The sequence below is a fragment of the Syzygium oleosum genome, unplaced genomic scaffold (assembly GCF_021117445.2).
Source record: "Syzygium oleosum isolate NSW1041296 unplaced genomic scaffold, Sole_v2.1 Sole_v2.29, whole genome shotgun sequence".
Taxonomy (NCBI): Eukaryota; Viridiplantae; Streptophyta; class Magnoliopsida; order Myrtales; family Myrtaceae; genus Syzygium; species Syzygium oleosum.
This window is the reverse complement of record NW_026607513.1, coordinates 3,146,678-3,168,137: the sequence shown is the minus strand read 5'-3', so window position 1 is coordinate 3,168,137 and position 21,460 is coordinate 3,146,678. Positions and strand designations below refer to the sequence as shown.

Here is a 21,460-nt window from a genome sequence, read left to right as displayed (position 1 = left end):
CATCACATACTCGACTCATATTATTCTGTCCAGAATAAAGTAAAGTGCATTTGGACCACACCTCACGAGCTGTCATACAATCCATAAAAAGAGGACGAATAGAATCAGTCATACTTCCCCACAGCAGAGTACGCAACGCAGCGTCAGTGACCCTCCATTCTTCTAAATTAGCTGAATCCTCAGGTGGTGGTTCATGGAGCCACCTAGATTGGCGATTAGCATAAATAAAAGTAGAAAGGGCCATTGACCAACTCGGGTAATTCGTGCCATCCAACTTTACTAATGTGGTGTGTAAACCACTCATACCAAAGGAACCAGTAGCAATAGTCGGGGTAGTCACCCCTGAACGAACATCCGAAGTTACCGAATCAGTAGACATATCCACCAATTAAAAAGAGAATACTGTAATCTATCAGATTGTCACCAAATCCACTAAAAAAAAAATGTGAACACCACCAACAGCAACTATCAATCACACTACAAGTCACCACACCAACTTCCACTACCACATCAACCAGATCTGCTCACCACATCAACCACCACTACACCTTAATTAAAAACAATGTCTTCACATCAGACAGTGCAAGACAGCAGAGAAACACGAGCAAAAAATCCCATAACCAAGACAGATCAGTAGAGAAGCAACAGGAACATGACCAAAAATTTCTTCACATCTGTTGCCTCTCTCTGCGAATCACATCACTGGAAGAGGCGCTGAGTTGCGCTCTGGAGGCGCGCCGAGTCGCGCGCGGGGGGGCGCGAGGTCGCGCCGAGGAGCGTGCGAGGTTGCGCTGAGGCGCGCGAGCTAAGACGCGCGAGACGTGTGGGTTCTTCGCTGGCCGTGAACAGTAGGCTAGGGTTAGGGCTTAATTTAGGATTAGGATTAGGGTTTTACTGTGGCTCTGATACCATGTAATCTGGTAAAAGAGATCTACTTTATTATTGAGATAAACCAAGTATATATAGGCTTAGGGTTAAGCCTTGATACAAAGACCTAAATACCCTTTCCTAAAATAAACCCAACTTGCTAATTATCTAATAATAAAACTAACAATTATAATTGAATGTCAACTACATAACGAGACCCAGTAAATGGTTGGTGAAATTACACTAAATCAGATTGCACTGTCAGCTAGTGAAGTGATGATTCTAGCAAAACAAAGATGATTGAATGACCATTCATTGAGCAGAGATCTAACCAAATATTTGGAGAGGACAGAGCACTGAAAGCACAAATGTTGAAGCTACCAATGAATGACTGAATCTCGTAATAGTCTCAGACAATATCTTTCTTCTTCTTCTTCAAATTCAACAAGATCATTCAACAACTCAAGATAGCCAGATCGCCCCAAAAAAGGAAACTCCAACAAAAACAGTCAACTCCACACTCATAGAAGCTCTAGATTCTTGATGGCTCGCAGCCGAGATAGGGTGAAACAAGAGTTTCCACATAGATAGCAAGTTTGGCCCTCCTGATGGGAGATTCCTTGTAAGTGTTATCCTCTGGATTGAACAGAATATCGTCAAAGAAATCGACCTCAAAAATGATTTTTCCCCTCCTTGTGTACACGATGGGGATCAGCAAATAACTACCAGGTATACCTTCAGCCGAAAAGCTGAACAATTTTGTCCATGTACCTTTTCCCCCATGCTCATTCGTTATCCATGCCATGAACCAGTAGTCATTCGAGGTGTACATTAACAGATTAGCCCCGTGAATATTGAGTCCTTGGTAAATTATGTCCCCATTCCATTCAGGGACCGAAAGCACCTGGTGGAATATCTCTTCCGACAAATCAAACGAAATAATCTTTCTCCCCTCGTCAATCCCACACCAGTGTAAGGCCCCCTTCCAATAAACTCCTTTGTGATCACCATCAAGGGGGCTTTCTTGTTGCACTTGTATCCTTCTCCAATAACCGGACTTGAGCGAAAATATCCCCACCTCACATAATTTAGAACCCTCACTGACTAACCCTTTACAGTCATCAGATGCACCCTCACCAACTACCTCACCAACTACCACTTTATAGTCATCGGAAGGGTCGTATCCGAATCCAAAGAACTCCCCTCCTACAAAAATATCGGAAATGGGAATTTTCCTAAACTCCTCGGTGGTCGGGTTATACTGTATAAATCCGCCTATGACATCTAAACATACCAAACCATCGCAGGTCCCCACGATGATGGGTTCCCATGTACCATCGTCAATTCTCGAAGGACGAAACTTTATCCCCGCGCGATCGTCGTCCAACACTTCATAGTCTACGGATAGGGAAAGTCTTGAGGATTCTCTGGCTGGAGATTGTATCCCCTGCCTTTCGGCTTTGCAAATGCCACTTGGCGAAGCCTGGGTCGGAAATTAGAGACCGCCATCGTCTACACACGCATTTCAATCGCATCAACGACTTAATCGGAAGCCTCGATAATACCTCGATGATGATATCCTCAGGTAGACTTTCTGCCGCTGCTGCGGAGGCCGACGAGGATGGTGGTCGGCTACTCGCAGGTTGAGATGGGGCTCGCAAGGGAGGACGAGGTTCAGGCTCTGGCCACTCGATCGCCGATCTCGGCGTTGCCCTCGTCAGCGACGGCGCCGAGGGCGACGAGGAGGGCGGTCGGCGACGGCTACTCGAGGGCTTGGGTGGGGCTCGCGAGGGAGGACGCCAGGGAGGACGAGGCTCGGGCTCCGGCCGCCTGATCGCCGATCTCGGCGTTGCCATCGTCGACGGCGACAGCGACGAGGGTGGTGACGGGGAGGGTGGTCGCCAACGGCCACTCGCAGGCCGAGATGGGGCTCGAGAGGGAGGACGCCAGGGAGGACGATCTTCGGGCTCCGGCCGCCTGATCGCCGATCTCGGCGTCGCCATCGCCGACGACAGCGACGAGGGCGGTCGGCGGTCGGGTTGGATTTCGCCGGAGGGTTTTGGGGTTTAGAAAGAGTAAATGTAATCTACGTACTCGTACTGTCAAGTATCTTAATCAGCTACTTGCTGACCTAATTTTCGCAACCCAGCTGAATGGCATAAAAAAAGTCCATTATAAGTTGGGATGGAGTCATTATCATTACATTTGTTTCGGAATTGGATTATGCCAATTCGAGGATGCACAAACAACCGCGAAATCGATGAATGATGCCTCGGACTACCCTGTAGATGCAGCAATATGTAAGACAGTATTACCATCTTTGTCTTTCCGATCCAAGATTGGCGTCAAATTGACTCTCTTAAGCCATCCAACAGCACCTTGAATGCTTGGAGGCTGTGGCTCTTAATGGCAATGTGTTGCATTGGCCTGTCAAGTTTTCGATGGACGATCCGCAAGCGGATAAGTTCTCGGTCAGGAGCTCTAGCTCAATGTCTCTAGTTCTCTCGGCGACTTAGTGAAAAGGGGTGGAACCGTGTCGTTCGTGGACTCAGATATCGAGGGTCTCGGTGCCCTCACGGGGCGATAATGGTTGTTTTGCAAAGCCAATTGCACGGGTCTGTAACCCTCTCGATTCACCTTCCGAGGGAACCACGGCTTCAAGATGGCCATCTCCATGGCCACTTGGGTTTTCCCGGTGGCCATGGTGACCTGTAGAGGAGTATCTGGGAAGGGGCCCTTAGATGCAAGATTTGGCTCATCCTTTATTAACCCATGTAGCTCATCAACGTTGTCATGTTCTACTGCTTGTTGAAGCCGACTTTGGTACTCAAATACTGGTAATTAATTGAACCGTGTGGCGTATAAGGATTCCAATGCTTGAATTCTACCAACGGCGAACTGAGTTTTTAAAATTTTAAGTCCTGAACTGGTCAAAACAAGACATTAGATGATCAATAGACCAACTGCACAAATCTTAAATCCTGTTTTTCTACTGATCAATGTCCATAACTGGCGAGTCATTGGCAACTGAGTTTTCCATAATCATGAATTAGACGGCTGCTATAACAGTTCACTCGCTTCTAATCTCATAGCTTTTAACCCAATAGTTTAAAATAATACTCTGTGAATAGTAACTACATACTGATTTAGAAAAACATGAATCAAGCCGTAATGCGAAATTGGATAACATAGCAACTAGCTAATTTTGGGGATGGTGTATATTTAAATTTAAATATCTCATATCCTATGACTATCAAAACTCGACCTTTAGTCATAAAAGACCCATGATTGGAAAATGACAATGAGAGGATGGACTTTTTGTGTTCAGCTGGAGAGACAGAGAGAGCGCCAAAGATCGGAAATGAACTGCATAAAAACCTCACTTAGTGAACTCTTCCATTGAGACGACAGTTTGGGTACGGTGAACGAAATGCTCATGGCACCAACTTCACTGGCTCAAAACAACGAGAAGACGAGGTGAGTACATGAGATGATCGTCATGCATATTATAAAAAGACACTATCGTGCTCAGGGAGTCAACACATATGCACAGTACACTTCAAAAATATCAGTAACGCTTTCCTCAAGGATAAACCTTACATCTCTGAATTCAAGTAAATTACTGAATCCGACAAGTGACAAAATGATGCAGGAAAGTCCTGAGGATACTGCTTCTTGTTCTGCTAGGGGAAGCTATACACACAACCTAACCCACCGAACTACTCTACCCTAAGTCCGAGAGCAGCAAATACAGTAAAGATTATAAACGAAACAACCTGCAATCAACATTAAAGACCAGGCAGTAATCAGCATCAAGGAAAAGCAAGAACGGAGAAGAATCCATGTCAGTCACTCAGCAACTGCGGATCTCTGCTGGGCTGTCATGTTGCCTTTTTGAGCTTAACTAGTTCGGCCAAAACATCTTTGAGAGGCTCGGCAAGCTTGCTTTTCTTAGCCTGCACAAAACTTGGGGTCAAAATTTGTCTAAGACAAGGTAGCAGTAACGATGACAAGGAGGCAGCCAGAAGGATAACACAACCAGAATCGGTTCCAAATGGTGGAGTAGTTGATTAACGAGTTTCCTTTTCTAAACACTTAAATAAGGAATCAATGGGTTGACAAAAATGGCTTGCAAAGCCAAATAGCAAACATGCCCATAAGGAGAGAGAATGACATATACAGAGACTTCTATGATGTCTCTAGTTTTTGCCATGCAGGAATATTTATATACATATTACCCCTACATGAATTGTAAACAAAAAGCCGAAACTTCAAAAACTCAAGTTGGACAACATCTAAAGTTCTTTTAACTGGTGACTCCAAATCGAAAGCTCTGTCGTAAAAAGAACCCTATGATACCACAGCATCAAACGTTGACTCAAAACTTGGAACTTGCATTCAATTCTTCATTTCAAAACATGTTTCGCCATGCTTGATTCCAGCACAAATTTTCCACTAATGGAACATACAAAACATAAGCCTTTCAGGGGATGAAAATAGCTTTGAACAGAGGTGCTCATATTGTCTCTACTAATGCAGGTTACCAGCCACATCGGAAATTGTCCATGGCAAGTTACAGATCTTAAAGCATGATTATAGAGTACCTTCAAGGATGGAACAAGAGCAAAAACTTCATCCGGAGTTTCTGGACAGACATTCCCAATGACACATATCTGCACAAAATCTGAGATTAATGGCACTGCGTCTTCTTAAGAAAAGGTACCCAAAAAGTTGAGATTAGTACCTCGCCTTCAGTGACACCATATTGTGTAAGAGGCCTTCAAGTTGAGTTAATGGTTAACAACATTTTTACCATTGCATGCGCCCTCATTAGGAGAAATAGTAATCACATAATTAAAGCACTCAACAGAAATTTAAAAAACAGGGATACTCTAGAGCTCTTCTCACTGATGCCGGATCTGCATAGTGAATTCCATTTTTGGCATACTGCAATCCACGGTCAAAGGATCTGAAACGGCAGTTGACTCAGGTATGTTGAAAGAGGAGGATCAAAATAATACCCATAAGAATGTACTGCTTACACAGGAATTTTGATTGTTGGATCCTCAGACAATATGACCATTTGCTCCTGGATTCCTTGTAAGATTTCAGTAGCTTCACAGTCCATCAGACATTTGGCATGTTTTGGGAGTTCTATAAATTCAATAAAATGACAAGATCAGGGAGCATACCCAACACGGTAGCTAATCTAAACCAAACCTAAAACTTGACGAAAAGGTAAACTATTATTCACATGTGGCATCAATTCCAATATGCCCAATTAACTGAAGAACCCAATACAACTCTGCTCTTTGGCCAGAAGAGGAAAAACCGCGACTCCACAGTCTAAAATGAACTTGCTGAAGTCCAATCTGACTCTAGTAAGTCAGAAACGGAACAATCATACAGGTTATCAACATGCAGATGTAAGCTTACAATCATGAGCCAAGGATTGGGTACATTCATTAACTATAAGTAATTTGAAAAGCATCTGTCTCTCCATTCGTATTAACTAGAATGCCTTTTTGCCAAGCCGTCTTGCTTGAACCTAAATATTTCATATAAAAAAAAATTTAGGACCATTATCGATCTCATTTCATTCTGGATTTTCATAGCTAAAACAAACCAATTCAAGTGAAGCTCCATGCGTGAAGTTAAACCCGTCAGTCAGAGGTTGAAGTAACCCATAACTAAGAAATTCAATCTGCGCATTGGGTGGCGTGGCCAAAAACGTACCTTGCTCAACTCTGAGCTCTAGAGGAAGCGGTTCTTTGGGGGCGGAACTTTTTGCAGCCTTGCCAGTCTTATCTCCTTTCCCTCCTTTGCCCAAATTCACTAAGAGAATACACAGATTGCCAGGACAAAATAATCAGCACGCAGTGACTCGGAAACCACATGGAACTGCCAAGCAATAAATCCACTGAAATAGCCTGAAAATGATGACTCGGAACCGGACATTTATTCAACAAACTGTCCGCTTTGCCACCGGATGAGAAGCCGAAAATTCCATCCCCCAGACCTATGCAAATAGCACCACAAGGAAACATCATATTGCAAGAAAATGGAGCAAATCACGGAAAGTCACAGAAGCCACATCTCCAACCACTTACAAGTAACAAGGAATTAAACCCGAAAGCTAAACGAAATAAAAAGATGCAAACCTTCGGAATCAAACTGAACCTTCCTCCCCTTCTTGGGTTTCCCAGAGCCATCGTCCTTGCCTTTCGCAGATGCTACACGTCAAAGACACACAACCATGGAATTCTTAACATAAACCAAGCACAGCAACAGGCTGACTGCTACAAATGAGAGAATCAGAAGGAAGTGAAATGGGTCACATTACTTTTACCTCCGTTGGATGTTGCGGATTTGAGCGAGGACTTGACCGCCTTACTGGGCACTGAAGACCCTTTTCCTCCCTTCTCCGCCATCACCAGCTTCTGCAACTACCAACTCAAGAAACCAAACGGGATTCACAGCACGATCACGTCGAATCTTGAAATGGGTGTATCGGAATTGGTAGACTGAAGGAATGTAGGGACGGTGCGCGAGCCGAACGTACCTGAGGGAAGCAGAATCAGAGCTCCAATTCGTCTTTGCTGTGCTGGGTTTTCCAGAATTTGGAGTTTTGAGAGTGAAAGGTGAAAGCTTTTTTTCTGGGTATCTGAAGCATTTTATATATCGTTGGGCGGGTCCTTGGAAAAAAGATACCGTGTGTTAAATGTTCTCTCTATTTTTTTGGTAACCAAGGGAAATAAGATACCAATTGTTCGAATTTTTATGTGAGTAGAAGATTACTTTATGATAAGAATTTTATAATTTACGGAATTCGGAGTTCATTTACTATGAAAAGTTTGCGCTTACAATAAAATTAACCTCATATAACGTGTCGTTTACAATTCAAAACTGAATTGATTTACGAGATCCTGCGTAGATCTTTCATTTAGTAAAATGAACTTTTATTTCGAAGGTAAAACTCAATTCATATCCCAACAGTTTATCTTCTCAATTTTTAACTCAATTTGACTCTCCAGGTCCTCATCAAACATCATCAGTAAGAAGTCTGACAAAAAAAAAATCATGTGTTTGGAGGAAAGGAGTCTAAGAGGTGCATATAGCAGTCTACGTTGCTGGTATATTGGATAATGAATGGTTTAGGATTAGTTTCTGAAGAATTTCTTCTTTGGTTTATGGAGATTCTCATCTTATAGAAGCTGTGTCTACTTCACAAATTGTAGATTACATTGTAAATGATGACTCAGAACCAAACTAATTGATGGGCATAGGAGAAGTTACAGATCCTCCTGAAGCGTAATGCAATGCTTCTTGCCGATATATACGACCATCAGCCAATTCACTATCTCTCTCGCCCTTTATTATGGCCGCGATCCGTTTTGCCAGTTCTTTTCCCGATCTTATGAGGGTCCGACATGCTTCTTTGCGATCTTTCCTCTGTGGCGACATCCTTTGCCTTCTCTGATGACTCTACTCCTTCCTCTGTCTCCCTCATCACCAACTTCCTCTCCAATTCTCGAGGTAGCTTAATGTCCGGTTGCATTATCCTAGGATGATCTGTTGTGCTGGTTTCGGCTACGAATATTGTCGGGCCATCTGCTCTTGGAAATCGAACTTCCGGGCTTAGCTTTTGCTTGCCTTGATCTTCTCTTGCAGCGAGTGTCTCCTTTCCCCTAGTTGTGGTGTCATATGAAGTCAAGCTATTATGAGGTGTTGTTGCTCCCCTCGCGGTTTTCTCTTGGTCGAAGAAGAGGGCTTGAACCACGGTCCGTAAGGGCAGGCGCTCGTTCTTCACGGCATGTGCCCGTACCTCCGGAGACAGCTTCTGGCAATCTAAAATCCGACAGAGGAACTTCTTGTCGGCTTTGGACAAATCAGGATGCTCCTGCTAGCACATGAAGAAGCATGAAGCCAATTGTTAAGCCATCCAATAAACACACGAGCACCTTGATTGTCAAGATAAGAACATCTACTCTATTTCTCCGATGCTTCTATCTATGTGCAATGCTTCAAAGATATTACCTTCAGGTAGATGTTAATAGCTTTGTAGAGGTCATCATGCAGTGGCCTGGCAACATCTGGCAAGCATTCGGCAAGAGATACTACTTTCGACGCAGGCATGTTGACGTCCTTGGATATCACTTGAAGATAAGAATCAATGAGCTTCCCGACCTTCCTAACTGATCTCATAGACTCTCCCTTCTCTGAAGGTCCAGGAGCTTGTCTTCTCCACAGTACCCAAAAACTTTCCAACACCGACCGTACCAATTCCACATCGTATAAGTGTTGGTCTGATGTGGAATAAGAAGGAAACAGCAGATCGCTCACTGTTGCCTCTTCCAACTGTTGACTGGACCTCCGGACGAGTTCAGTTTTAGTTAATGGAGATGATCCTAGATAGTTTGCAAGACTCAGAAGCCTTAGCAGGAAATTAATTGAAAGAGAACCCCGTTCTGCTGGGATCATGCTCACGATAGCCTCTAGGATTCGCCGGTTCTTCACTGTGATTTCTTCTGGTTGTGATGCAGCACTTCCGATAGTCCTAGTCCTAGTCCTAGTCGTGTCTGGTAGCCAGCGAGAGGCATAGACATGCAAAGCTTCACCAATAAGCTGTGAAGGAAGCATATTGGTCGATCGTACTGCAACGATAATATATCGGAACAGGTCTATGTCTAGATCAGAAATATCTTCTGTCCACCAGTCACGAGGTACGGATTGGCGATGTTTCTTGTCATATCCTGGTCTCGTATAAGTATAAGACCATGTGACCTGCATATATGTTACAACCATTGTTATATTCTTTCCACTGAAAATTTTGTATAAATGAAGCAAAAGTAGGAAAACAAGAAATGCCTCAACCTTCGGTGGAGGAGTGAGAATTTTCTCCACAATTGAGTCCATGCACCTCCTAGCAATTCCAAGAGATTCAGACCATTCAGGTAATTTGATTGTAGTCTGAAGCGTGATGATGGAGTCCTTCCAGCCCTCGAGGATGCACGAATGGAAGAAAGCCTCGAGCTTCAGCACAAAATTTCCTTTTTCCACCGCTTCGGTCATCCGGAGGAACTTGGCAGCGCAAAATGCAGGTAGAAAGTTATACGCGCTGAAGTTGATGGTAATTCCGTAGCAATATTTAGCGCACAACTCAAAAGCCTCTTCACCTCCAGGAATGTCGTGGAGATCTATGGTGATTTCACCATCATCCGTTGGGCAAAGCTGTTGTAAGAGACCGCATTTTGGTAGCAGAGCAAACTGCAACTAAAAGCTCTGTGTTAACTGAGCTGAAAAATCGCAAACAATTCAAGTAACATAAAAAGTTATGTACACTCATGAGTTTTCAATGCATTCCTTTTTCTATCTGAAGATGAGATTGTGTTCATGAATTCTAAAAAGTTTCATCATCTGCTATGTGATTTACGCACACGTAGATTTATTTCCGCTCCATAATTCAAAACTAATATCAGAAGCATTGAGTTGTCCTAATATTTATGTTGAGTAGGGCTTTCTGAACCTGTACCTTATGGAGAAGATAATTGATGTTGTTGATTCGTAAAATTAGGTCTGTCGGTGTATCTGAAGTCACAGTTCTGCAAATGTTTGTCCAAACTAAGATGTCAACCACAACTTTCATCAGTATATGCAAAAAAAGGGTCTCCATCTTTGTTCACTATCTGTACCTTGTTGCTTCTTCTGTGTAAAATGTGTCTGGCCTTGTCCCAAGTTTCATAAACTTCATCTTTGTGGTTCCTTTTTGTTTTTATCCAAATTCCAGGGCTCATGACCAGATTCCGAGTCTCAATAGCCTCACCTTTCAGCAAATGCGCTTCGAACTACCAGAAATTCAGACAACTATGGTCTATCCATTTTAAGATGATCAATCGAGAAACTTCGGAAGAGCTTCCCAGCAAAGTGTAACTAAGAATGGATCAACAACAAACAGGAGCTTCCTGCACAAATGTAAGAAGGGAGTTGTCAAAAGCAAAGCAATCACATGATTCTGTATGCTATTCAAGCCCAAAAGAAAAAAGAAAAAAAGATCGAAAAAGGGTGATTTGAGATGCCCAATTTCTCTTTCTCATAAAGGCAATGAATCAATTAGTTGAAGCACAAATTTCAATCAGTACCGGCAGATTCCAATGAAGAAACTGATCCACAAATCTAAACACAAATTGAGGATCAACAGCAATTTCAAATTCAACGTTTAAAGATAGACATCAACAGAGACTGAGGTCGATCAGGTAAAAACCGAAAAGCAAATGGCAGAAAAGGGATAGCCAAGATAATTGAACCAAAAAATGGAAGAGAAACACCTAAACCCAAAAACTATCCGCTACTGAACCATTGAGGAACAAATTAAAAAAGAAGAAGGAAGAGAAAGAGAAGGCAAGATTACATATTCTCATTCAGAAAAAGGGGAATGCAGTTCAAATTTGATCGAGAGAACTCAGAAAGGAGGAGAACAGGAAAACAAAGAATAGAGCAGAAAACCAAGCAGCTTCACCTTTTCATTAATTCTTCCATCAGAAGTCACTCATTTATAGGTAAAATTCTTCATAGACATGAACCTCACAGACGCTTTCCAAAGAATCACCGAGAAATGAAAAAATGCTCTAACTCTTAGGAAAACACTCTGCCTGAAATCATGCAGATATGTCTCCGTTGTTTATGGTAAGTGACAAAAATCTTTAATAAAGCAACTGGTCTGTTAAAGTATGACGATGAGAAATCAGAATCCATTTAAGTAAAATCTTGGGATTTTCTACCCTTATTGCCAAATTCTGACAGTTGTAGCAAAAAAACACTTAAAATGGTGAGACTTCTGGTTTTGAAAAAGATGAGGTCGGCACTTACGTGTGTGGACTGAATAGCTATTACCACCTTTATTGCATCATTTATCGTTCATTCCATAAACACTATAAGGAAGTGATACATTACAGCATCAGCATGGACCAACCTTTTACTCATGAACAAAAATGGCACCTCAATTACTGTGGAGTTATGGGAAATCTGATTTTGGAAACGATAGAATCTGACACCAGGAGAAGGCAGTACGGCTTTCGAGAAATTAAAGAGGAAGATTGATGGAGAGTAATTTTATTATTTAGGAAGTTATGTGTAACAGGTCATGTTTTAATTAGTTTTGCAGCATCAGATTTTAGTTTCCTTATTTGCTGAAAAATGTCTAAAATGTTTTAATCTCGGGAAATATGTCGTAATTCAATGTAACGATGCTTCAACTTTTTTTAGCGTAATTTGCATAGGAGTTTGGTTCCCAAAGAGCCTAAGCTAATAAATTTTATGAAAAATCTAAGATAATATTTAAACAAGCTGATAAATAATTTATTTCATGAATATAAACTTGCCCAGTTTTCCTCTTACGTATGCAGGCTAAAAATGGGAATCAGATTTAAATCCTTCTTTAATAACATGTCTTGCTTGGAAGAAAAACCTATTAATTCAGGTTTTAACCAAACTGTCAAGATTTGGCAGCATAATTTGGCATTTGCTTCCTTCTTTTTAATCAAAATCTGTGTATCACCGGTAAATATTCGAATTAGTGAAGCAGATGTATTGTAGCTATCTCGTGCTAACGTTGCTAAATCTTGCTATATAGAATTTCTTTCCAAAAATTGAGAAATATTGAGCACCTGACCCAAAATCCAAAATCTCTGGCTGCTCCGCTTCTTCTATGATCTATGACGCACTAATAACACAATTTTTTTTGGGCCAGCCGTAATAGAAGTTTAATCTGAGAATGCTGAGTAACTAATTTTGCAATTTCTAGCAACTTATATGTAATGCAGATGCATACAATAAAAGCCACTAATGTACCTTATAACTATCACCCTTTAAATTTCTTTCTGCAGAATCTTGATGATGGATTCAGACGTCAGAAGGGGATGGCTTCTCTTAACTGAGACTTTCTTTCTTAACAATTATTTTATGTACTTTTAGCTATCTGAAACTAGCAGTACATGACATGGTTGATGAGTGTGAGACCTGCAATTGCATGGTATACATGTTGCTCAAAGTTCTGTCAGGACACAGACATTTCATTCAATCCCTTGAAAAAGTAAATAAGAATCGCCCCCACTTCGAACTGTGTGTTGTGTGCTAGTGGTCCTATTGTGCAATTATATCTCTTGGGTTTGTCTTTATTACCAAAGATCTTCTAAAATCTTGGCTAGGCCAAGTTTTCTTTTTCTTCTTTCTTCCAGAAAAGAGAGTAATGGAGATAAAAGAAAGCAGCTGAGTGACGATGCACATGTAGGCTAGGCTCATTCACAGCAAGTACTTGACATGTTACACAAAACTAAAAAGGAAAAAAAGCCCTTGAGGTTCTTCTTTCAAATGGTTAAACCAATAAAGGCATAGAAAATTGCAGAAACCTCAGAACCCACCTTTCAGAAAGTTAGCTTTATACTTCACCCTCAGCCTCAGGCCAGGTCCATTGCTTATGTGAAGAATCAGAAAAATTGTGTCTTTGCTTCAGTCACCTTTTTAGGTGAAAAAATTGCAGAATCTCAGACTCTCATTTCTGGGCAAATCTGATCTCCTCTATGTGTCATCTAGCCTGTTAAGTTAAATTCTCTTTATACAGTTTGGAAAGACACTGCCGAAGTGTGCCCCCTAGAAAAAGTTTTATTTGTTGCTTAATGTCATTGAGAAAAAGTCAAAAATAATTTTCTCTTGTCCACGTCCTATTTGGATTTTCCTAATTAATAACCCAAGAGGAGATTTTCTCTAACATCTACATCTTTTCATAGCCTAAGCAGATTTTGCAAAATGATGTTCACGTGGATAACACTAATTACCGAATGACAAAATCAGCAAGTAAGCTTCCGGCAGGATTCATGAGAATTACCTGAAAGAGGTAGGAAAAAACATACCTGGGTATTCCTTTGATCCCGCGAGATCACAAAGGACTAACTACACAGCTGTAAAACTTCAACAGATTTAGCTTTCAACCTTCTAGAGTGACTAAAGAAGATTGATGTCTGTGTGTTGTTTACGGGCTCCAGTTTGGACATGAATCCAAGAAACATCAAGAAACCTCTATCAGCACCGCAGCATAAGAGATGATTTTTCTGCCTCCTCATGCAAGCTAGTCATCTCTAGAAGAGCTGAACCTTTATGCAAGAACAAAGGCACAGAAGTTTCAAGGATATGAAGCAATTGGCTCAGAAAAAGAAAGATGGGCGTTTCTGTTGATGTTTCACCAAGAAAAATGGGAGGAGATTTTTTCTTTTTATCAGAAAAAGGGGAAAAGAAAAGGAGAAGAGTTGATTGGTTAGGATTAGTCAACATATGTTAATGCATAAAAGGATGGTGTCATAAAACCGAGACTGAACCAAGAATGGAGAGAGAGAGAGAGATGCACAATAATTAAACAGGTAGCAAGGAAAGCAAAAAGCAAGTCCTCTCTTTCTTTGATCTCTCTCCCCCACATATTGAGAAACACTGGGGCTCTATGATTGAATTCACCAAAAAGCATGCAATGGCAAGTGGACTGACCCCTCTTTGCTTAGGTGCTTCTCGTGAAACCGTGGGCTCCAAACGGGACCCATCACCAGAAACATTACGAAACTACGCGAGGGTTGCACACAAAATCGATTCACAGAGTGATGTTCTTGATTCGTTTTGTTCTTTCACTGCGACTCACTTACTTAACATAAGTATATCAGATCACTTTATAAGTCGATTTTGTACGCCGTTCTTAGCATAGCTTCCTGTATTACGTCCAACGCTTCTGTTCTTCCATCTTCGTGATCATCATCATGCTTCTCCCCACTATCTTTGAGTATATTCTCCTTCTCCACGGCCCCATTTGGCGAAAGGGGTTTTTGTTCTTCGATTTGCATGTCGGCCACGTGTCGCATGTGTACCGTCGGTTCAGCTGTCTGAGAAGTCATCATCTCTTGACTTGATGGGACTTTGGTCCTCTCTCTCTCCCTCTCTCCCTCTCTCTCTTTCTTCTTCTCTTGGGGCCTTCTCGACTTGGATTGTAATGGAATCGCTTGCTTTGTTGGTGGTTTCGGAGGCCAGACCCAGACAAAGGGTTTGCCCGGTGTCATCGTGTGCTTGTTTGTAGCATCGGAGCAGCTTGTGATGTGCCCGTGCGTGCGCAAGTCTTCATGGAGAATCATTGCTTTGGTGATTTGATGCGCTCGTCTCGGGATCCACATGTGATAATGTGTCCATGGTAGGAAGGGCCCTCGCAACTTTCATTGTTCAGGGGGAGCATGGATTTACAATCTGGTGTGTTTTGTAGTTAAGATGAGCTGAGCTGAACGTGATAAGACAAGGATGGAACGTAATAGGATTTCCCGTGTGCGTACTGTATTTTATTTTATCATAACCGGATAATACGTCGAGTATAGACCTTGTATCAAACTTGGTGGTTTGGTGTTCATGGATTGTGATCGCTTCAGAAATAAGAAAAAGAACAACAATAACTATTGAACTGAAAAGGAAACGAAAGAAACCAACGCAATGTCTAAGCCACGGCGTTTCACCAAGAAACCGTATGTGCCGATGTTTGACGACCTTGACTACCTCATACTAATCACATGAGGGTCGACCAGCGCAAGATTGGTGTTCTCCAGAGAGAGAGAGAGAGAGCGAGAGATAGAGGGGGGTCATTCATCTCTAGGTGAAAAATGTTCATCCATAGTATTTATCCAAGTTATATCCGAGCAAGTCCAATTTGAATACATCATAACATATTCGATAGGATAAATATATCTTACTTTGGACTCCATATTGACCTACCAACAATTTTTGGGCAATTGTTATAGTTTGGTATTCAGTCGCATATATTTAGTTGAATTGAAAATTTAATCACTTAAAAGTAAAGTAGGCAAAATTATGACAGTTAGGTTACACAATCATAGAGTTAATTCTTGCCACAATTAATTTTTCGGTAGGATGAAAGAGAGCTTCATGAGCATAACCTAATTCTGTTATGATGGGCATAGTATTAAAAAAAACCAATAGCATAAGATAATCTCAAAATGTGTTAATACAAACATGTGAGTGATTTATTTATTTTTTTGGTCATAAACATGCGAGTGATTAAAATCTATACCCTAATGAACAAAATCCTATACAATTATTCTCTAACTAAATCAGCTTCATTAGACACGAGTCATTTGCTTCTATGAAGATGTAAGTTTTGTAGGTGACAAATGCATCCACAAAATTTGCGATAGGAGCAAGGTCCAAATATTATTTGTTCATTGTCATCCGACGTTGCTTGAATATAGGATTTTAATAGTCATATCTGCACATAGTCTCCCTCTACTTAAAACTTAATAGTTTGAGTAAGACTTTGTAAATTAATCAGAGCCAAGTTTCGCATCTTTCATTTTTAAGTTTGTTTTCCGTGGTGTCCCCGATGTTTCGTTCTACAATTTGGAAGGAGTCAGGACAGTTGACTTTTGACAGAGTGATGAAGTCTAATCTTGCCAGGTCACATGATGGATTGGAGAGAGTTCGCTTTGCAATAATCACAACTTAAATTCTACGGGTCTACTTAACTAAGTTAAATGCCACGTGGACTCTATTTAACATCTTCCCTAGTATTTTTGTTTTCTGAACTCGGGCCAACCAATTAGACCTAATTAAATCAATCTCTTTTCTTATGCATGATATACATAACTTTTTTTTTGGTTGACTGCAAATTGAGGGTCGAGGTCTACAAAATGGCGAAGACGAAGGATGTGATTACTACTGCTCTCAGTAATTTAGTTATTTATTAAAGAGAGAGAACTCTCTGGTTACCAATAGTTTCTAGGTTATAATGTAGAGATAGAACCACTATTTATTGAATTTGCAAGTAGTAGTCACTAAGGCTCAGTACTAAAGATTGTTGCATGTACCCATAACATGTGACCTCACTTCATCTAGGCAACTAAATTATATGGACATTCTCACGATCCAACAGCTGAGGTGGAATAAACCTGGATGCACCGGATGCATACAAGACTTGCTCTTTCTTAACGCGCAAACTCCCAACGATTAAGCGCACACAGATCAAGACTACTAGAAGTGAAAAGGAAAGGCCCACTTGGAGGAATGAATGGAATGCTCATTCAAGAGATAATGCCTAGAAGGCAACGACTAAGAACTTTGCTAACTTCAGTTCTAGATGCTCATGTCTTCATCTTTTGTCCATCGCTGATTAATATCTCATTTGTATAGACGAACCCATTTCGATTTTTTGGTTAGAGAGAGAGAATAGCATGATTTTATGTCATGCAAAAAAATTTCTGTTAAATTCTTCCTAGGTCAACATTAATTCGACAATCATTTGATATCACGTGATATAGAGAGATTTTATAAAGTAATTTCAATCAACACCTCGTAACCAAAGAGGGGTCGACTTATATTTATTGCTTATAAACTTTATTCCACACTCAAAAGTTAAAAATCAATATTCTTTTCTGTTTCTTTTTTCTGGTTTTTTTTGTTCCTTTTTTTTTTTTCAATTTGGCCCCATATCGGATAAAGTGATGTGATTAGGAGGACGATGATGACTATCATGATGAATTGCACTGATCAACGTCATGCCCCACCTTTTAATGCAAAATGGACCTTTAGATCTTGTAAATTGCATGTTAACAATTGCTATCTGTTGGACGGATGCCGGCCATGTGCCTTAGAAAAAGTTTCGAGAACTGCCACTTCATGCATTAATTGTCTATCATGCATACTCATGGTTGCATAGTGACCCTTCGTTAGCGAAAGGAAACTGCGATGGAACATGTTGATTACTAGTAATAATAATAGCATCCTAAGTGGAAAATTATAGTCAAGAAAAGACCGGCCAAAATTGCTACATATTCAACTAGATGGAAACTAGGGTTTTGCGCTTCAAGAAAAATAGAAGTTGTAAAATTTGTGTAAGGTTTTATTCTTAGTCACCCGACCTCTTAAGGACACGAATCCTCTAATTTTGACGCGGCTCGCTTGCCTTTGATAGAACATAGTAGATGCGCTTAGTAAGCATAGACGGACATTAAGTACCTCTTAATTGCAACTTGAAAGAAATTGGATGTACAGAAATATCACATCTCTTCGAGTTTTCGTGTCGACTCTCGCTCACTTTTATAACATTAGGGTTTACAAGTTCAAACAACCAAGGTATATTTTACTAGCTGGGAGCTAATAAAGACTATCAACCATACATCAGTATAAATTTCATGGTCCAAGGCGGACCATCCGATAAAGCGAATGTCCAAACTATATTTCAATGAAATGGTCCCTAATGGACCAATTTAATAAACATAGCATCGCCCGACCTCTTCGTTTGGATGCTGCGTGAGATTCCTAGTCAATGTTGGATTTTGCGTCCAGGACATGACTAATGAGTACAATCTGATCACCCCAAAATTTGTGGTATCCATAAATTTTTTATTCGTTTTATCAAAGAGTTCGCGTAATTCAGGCCAAATCATGTCGTGGTAGTTGCATGTGCGTATTAAATAAATGTGCCAATGTTGATATTTTAAAGAGGGATAGTCGGTTAGCAGTTGCCACCTTCTGCGTACATGAACATTGATTTTTTATCAACTAACTTTTGTATATAGTTATTTATAGGGGAAAAAGGGAGGCATCATGTGGGTTGGATAGACCGCGAGGATAAAGATAGAACGGCGTTTTGTTCAAATCGATAAGAGTTCATGCTCTCAATACCACAAATTACGTTTGTAAAAGAGTTGACTGTATGCTTCGTTCATCCGCAATTTCTAGATTTTGTGAAATTAGTGTCGATGGATCTAAGAATTTAATTTGTTAGATGAACTTCTAACATTTGTTCAATTACCTTATACAATCTCAGTCAGAATGATTGAGTTACAATTGTCAAGAGAGCCTACTGATCTTGCTGCTCTAAGCGTCTCCTTCTTCCATAGGGTAGGATCTTTTAGGCTCTAGCTTCATCTCTTCTTTTTCTTGGTTTTGATTGATTTGGCACCATTTGCTCACTAGTGGGCATGATTGAAGCTAGCGTAAATTGGGACTCTATATAGACCACAACACACTTCGATGTGAGCATGAAGTCCTCAAAAAGCAACTACAACAAGATATGGTGTCGTGCAGACTTCTGGTTAGAAAGAAAAAGGGCACATTGCAGCTGTAGAGACACTGAGGAGATGTTTCAGTGAAGTAATTATAGCATGCCAATATGTGAGCGTAGCTGCTAGGCAACATAAAGTTATTAGCCTATAGAAGACAAGGAGTGGCACTAAAACAGGAACCTTGGGACCTTCTTAACAGTGTATAGAAAAAACGGTCTACATCTCTCTCTCTCTCTCTACACGCGCGGGAGTGTGCACGTGGGTGCTCACATCAATGTGTGTCACGAGCATCATCGATCGACAACTGCCGCCCTCAATCAGTGATAGTCTTCATCGAGATCAAGGGAGACAGTTGCGTTAGGCAGCGTGTAGTCCATCGGCGATGATGGGGTTAACACCGCCCTGATGAAACTTGAAGTTGGTGGTCACCAAGTGGCTTAGGGGGTGTTGCTATCATCGGTTGAAAAAAGAGAGAATGTTTTGTTAGGGTTTTGTTTATGGGACTAGAAATGAAAAATTACCTACACATATAACGCTTGCACTATTCAGAATGGAAAATGATATAAATGGTCCCCGAACTTGGATCCAACGTGCAATGTTATCCCTGAACTTTTAATTTGTTCAATGTGGCCCATAAACTTTGTTTCAATGTTTAACATGGTCTATAAACTTTTAAACGTTTTCATATAGGCTAAAGACTATATTGAATGGTTACTAATAGTTTAAGGATCATATTGAACAAATTCAAATTTTAGGAACAACATTGCACATTTGGTCAAAGTTTAGAGACCACATTACAAAAATTAAAAGTTTAATGATGACATTGCACATTCAACTAAACTTCAAAAATCAATTTTGCTATTATCGCATTCTAGAAATCATCCCGAGGGAGAAGGAAATATTTGGGCAAAAGTACACTATAAGTGCCATAACTTGTGTACGACGATCACTTTAGTGCCATAACTTTTTTTCAGATCACTTTGGTGTCAAGTCGGAGGAAAATAGATCACTTTAGTGACTCCGGCCAAAAAACTGACCTGGCATTTATATTAAAAAAAAATGGTCTGACTTGTACACGTGGAAATTATGTGGTTTTTTTTCCAATTTATTAATTTTTAGAAAAATAATAATAATAAAACAAAAAGGTTGCGGCAGCGGCGAGGGACCCTCGCCGCTGCTGCAACCTTTTTTTTTTTAAATAAATATAATTTAATTTTTTTTAAAAAGTACATGGCAACGGGCTAAACGGCGTCGTTTTTTGTTTTTAATGCTGACTGGACCTCTCCGGCGAGCCGTGTCAGCGCCACATCGGATTTCCGGCGAGCCACGTCAGCATTGGCACTAAAATGATTGTTTTTCAAAAAAGTTGACACCAAAGTGATCCGAAAAAAAGTTATGGCACCAAAGTGATCTCCGTACACAAGTTGTGGCACTTCTAACGTACTTTTGCCGAAATATTTGATAGGTGATCCTTATCGTCTATGCAGTAGAAATTGTGTAAACTTTGCATTATTGACAATGAACCTAATAAAAATCCATGAAAATAACCCCAGCCTTTTCAATTGCGCATATTCAATCTCTACTCTATGGAATGGGCCTACTAATCCAAGAAAGTCCAAAAGAGAAGCTGTTGTTCCGTTTATGGGCAGTCAGGCCTAGTTGGTGCCACCGCATTGGTCAGTCTCAGTAACCCAATTTGTTCCCGAGTCCTATTAGGAAGCAGGCTGAATGGATCCCAGATCATGTCTGGGCATATGAAAGCAAAATATTCTTTCTCCCTGCACATTGTTCACCCACTTTCCAAGGAATCTTTGGACAAAATGGAAACTTTAGCTTCCAATGGAAATCATCACTTACTTCACTTGGAGGCTGAGTTTTCAACCTCACACCTGTCATATCACCCTAAAAAAGAATTGCTATTCCCATAACCACACCGAACTCTAGCATGAGATGTTGGTAATGGTGTTGCGCCATGTTATGCTCCATGGTTGTTTATGGATTGAGAGTTATGTGGACCATAAAGTGCTTCATTAGAAAAATTTGTGAGAAAATTATACAGAAAATTATAAATTTATTGTACTTTTACCAATTCAATCATAAACTTTTTAATTGTGCCAATTTTATTTAAATCCTAAACATTTTCACACTTTGCCGATTGAGTTTATATGACCGTTCTTCCAACCAAGTTTAGCCAGAAATCGCTGACGCGGATGTCGGCCGACATTGAAGTGGATAATTTTTTAATATTTTTCTAATTATTTATTATTATTATTTTCTTTTTCTTTTTTTTCTTTTTTTTCTTCCCTTTCTTCCTCTAGCCAGTCGCTGAGGCGAGCCCCACTAGCCACTGGCAAGGGTGAGCCTTGCCTGCCCCTAGGGAGGCTCGACCTTGCTTGCCCCTAGCGAGGCTCGACCTTGCCCAGCCACAGGTGAGGCGTAACTCTCGCCGGCCCTCACTTCTGGCCAGTCGTTGGCCATCGCTGAGGCTTAGTGATCGG

General features: G+C 40.8%; 2 protein-coding genes and 1 pseudogene across 15 annotated transcripts; all 3 read right to left on the bottom strand.

Annotated features, from left to right (window-relative positions):
• Positions 1–1,288: 1,288 nt before the first annotated feature.
• Positions 1,289–3,111, bottom strand: LOC115663458 (putative F-box protein At3g16210; annotated as a pseudogene).
• A 1,314-nt stretch (positions 3,112–4,425) lies between these two features.
• On the bottom strand, positions 4,426–7,590 carry LOC115663461 (DNA-directed RNA polymerases IV and V subunit 4-like). 7 transcript variants are annotated; one of them, XM_056303940.1, is made up of 11 exons: positions 7,430–7,590; positions 7,211–7,313; positions 7,029–7,100; positions 6,824–6,886; positions 6,604–6,702; positions 5,910–6,021; positions 5,759–5,836; positions 5,612–5,645; positions 5,472–5,540; positions 4,729–4,823; positions 4,426–4,643 (listed from the first exon to the last, which is right to left on the bottom strand). In XM_056303940.1, the coding sequence occupies exons 2-10, from the start codon at positions 7,296–7,298 to the stop codon at positions 4,749–4,751; spliced, it is 690 nt and encodes a 229-aa protein (XP_056159915.1). In that variant the 5' UTR covers positions 7,299–7,313; positions 7,430–7,590; the 3' UTR covers positions 4,426–4,643; positions 4,729–4,748. The 7 variants fall into 7 exon arrangements, with proteins under 7 accessions (XP_056159915.1, XP_056159914.1, XP_056159918.1 ...); XM_056303939.1 differs by having other exon boundaries at positions 4,426–4,823; XM_056303943.1 differs by having other exon boundaries at positions 4,426–4,823; positions 7,217–7,313.
• A 386-nt stretch (positions 7,591–7,976) lies between these two features.
• On the bottom strand, positions 7,977–14,345 carry LOC115663565 (BTB/POZ domain-containing protein At5g47800-like). Of its 8 annotated transcripts, none has more exons than XM_056303932.1 (7): positions 13,773–14,345; positions 13,284–13,456; positions 10,560–10,829; positions 10,400–10,469; positions 9,742–10,140; positions 8,905–9,651; positions 7,977–8,770 (listed from the first exon to the last, which is right to left on the bottom strand). In XM_056303932.1, exons 3-7 carry the CDS (start codon positions 10,616–10,618, stop codon positions 8,225–8,227), a joined length of 1,821 nt encoding a protein of 606 aa, XP_056159907.1. In that variant the 5' UTR covers positions 10,619–10,829; positions 13,284–13,456; positions 13,773–14,345; the 3' UTR covers positions 7,977–8,224. The 8 variants fall into 8 exon arrangements, with proteins under 8 accessions (XP_056159907.1, XP_056159908.1, XP_056159906.1 ...); XM_056303933.1 differs by lacking the exon at positions 13,284–13,456 and adding an exon at positions 12,715–12,882; XM_056303931.1 differs by lacking the exon at positions 13,284–13,456 and adding an exon at positions 11,384–11,516.
• Positions 14,346–21,460: the final 7,115 nt, after the last annotated feature.

Coding starts and splice junctions, on each gene's coding strand:
- LOC115663461 (XM_056303939.1), bottom strand. CDS start 7,298: ATGGCGGAGAAGGGAGGAAAAGGGTCTTCAGTGCCCAGTAAGGCGGTC. Junction 7,101..7,210: donor AACATCCAACGGAGGTAAAA/GTAATGTGACCC, acceptor TTTGACGTGTAG/CATCTGCGAAAGGCAAGGAC. Junction 6,022..6,603: donor AGAGCTCAGAGTTGAGCAAG/GTACGTTTTTGG, acceptor TTGAATTTATAG/AACTCCCAAAACATGCCAAA.
- LOC115663565 (XM_056303932.1), bottom strand. CDS start 10,618: ATGAAGTTTATGAAACTTGGGACAAGGCCAGACACATTTTACACAGAA. Junction 10,141..10,399: donor TCAATTATCTTCTCCATAAG/GTACAGGTTCAG, acceptor CAGAGCTTTTAG/TTGCAGTTTGCTCTGCTACC. Junction 9,652..9,741: donor TTCTCACTCCTCCACCGAAG/GTTGAGGCATTT, acceptor ACATATATGCAG/GTCACATGGTCTTATACTTA.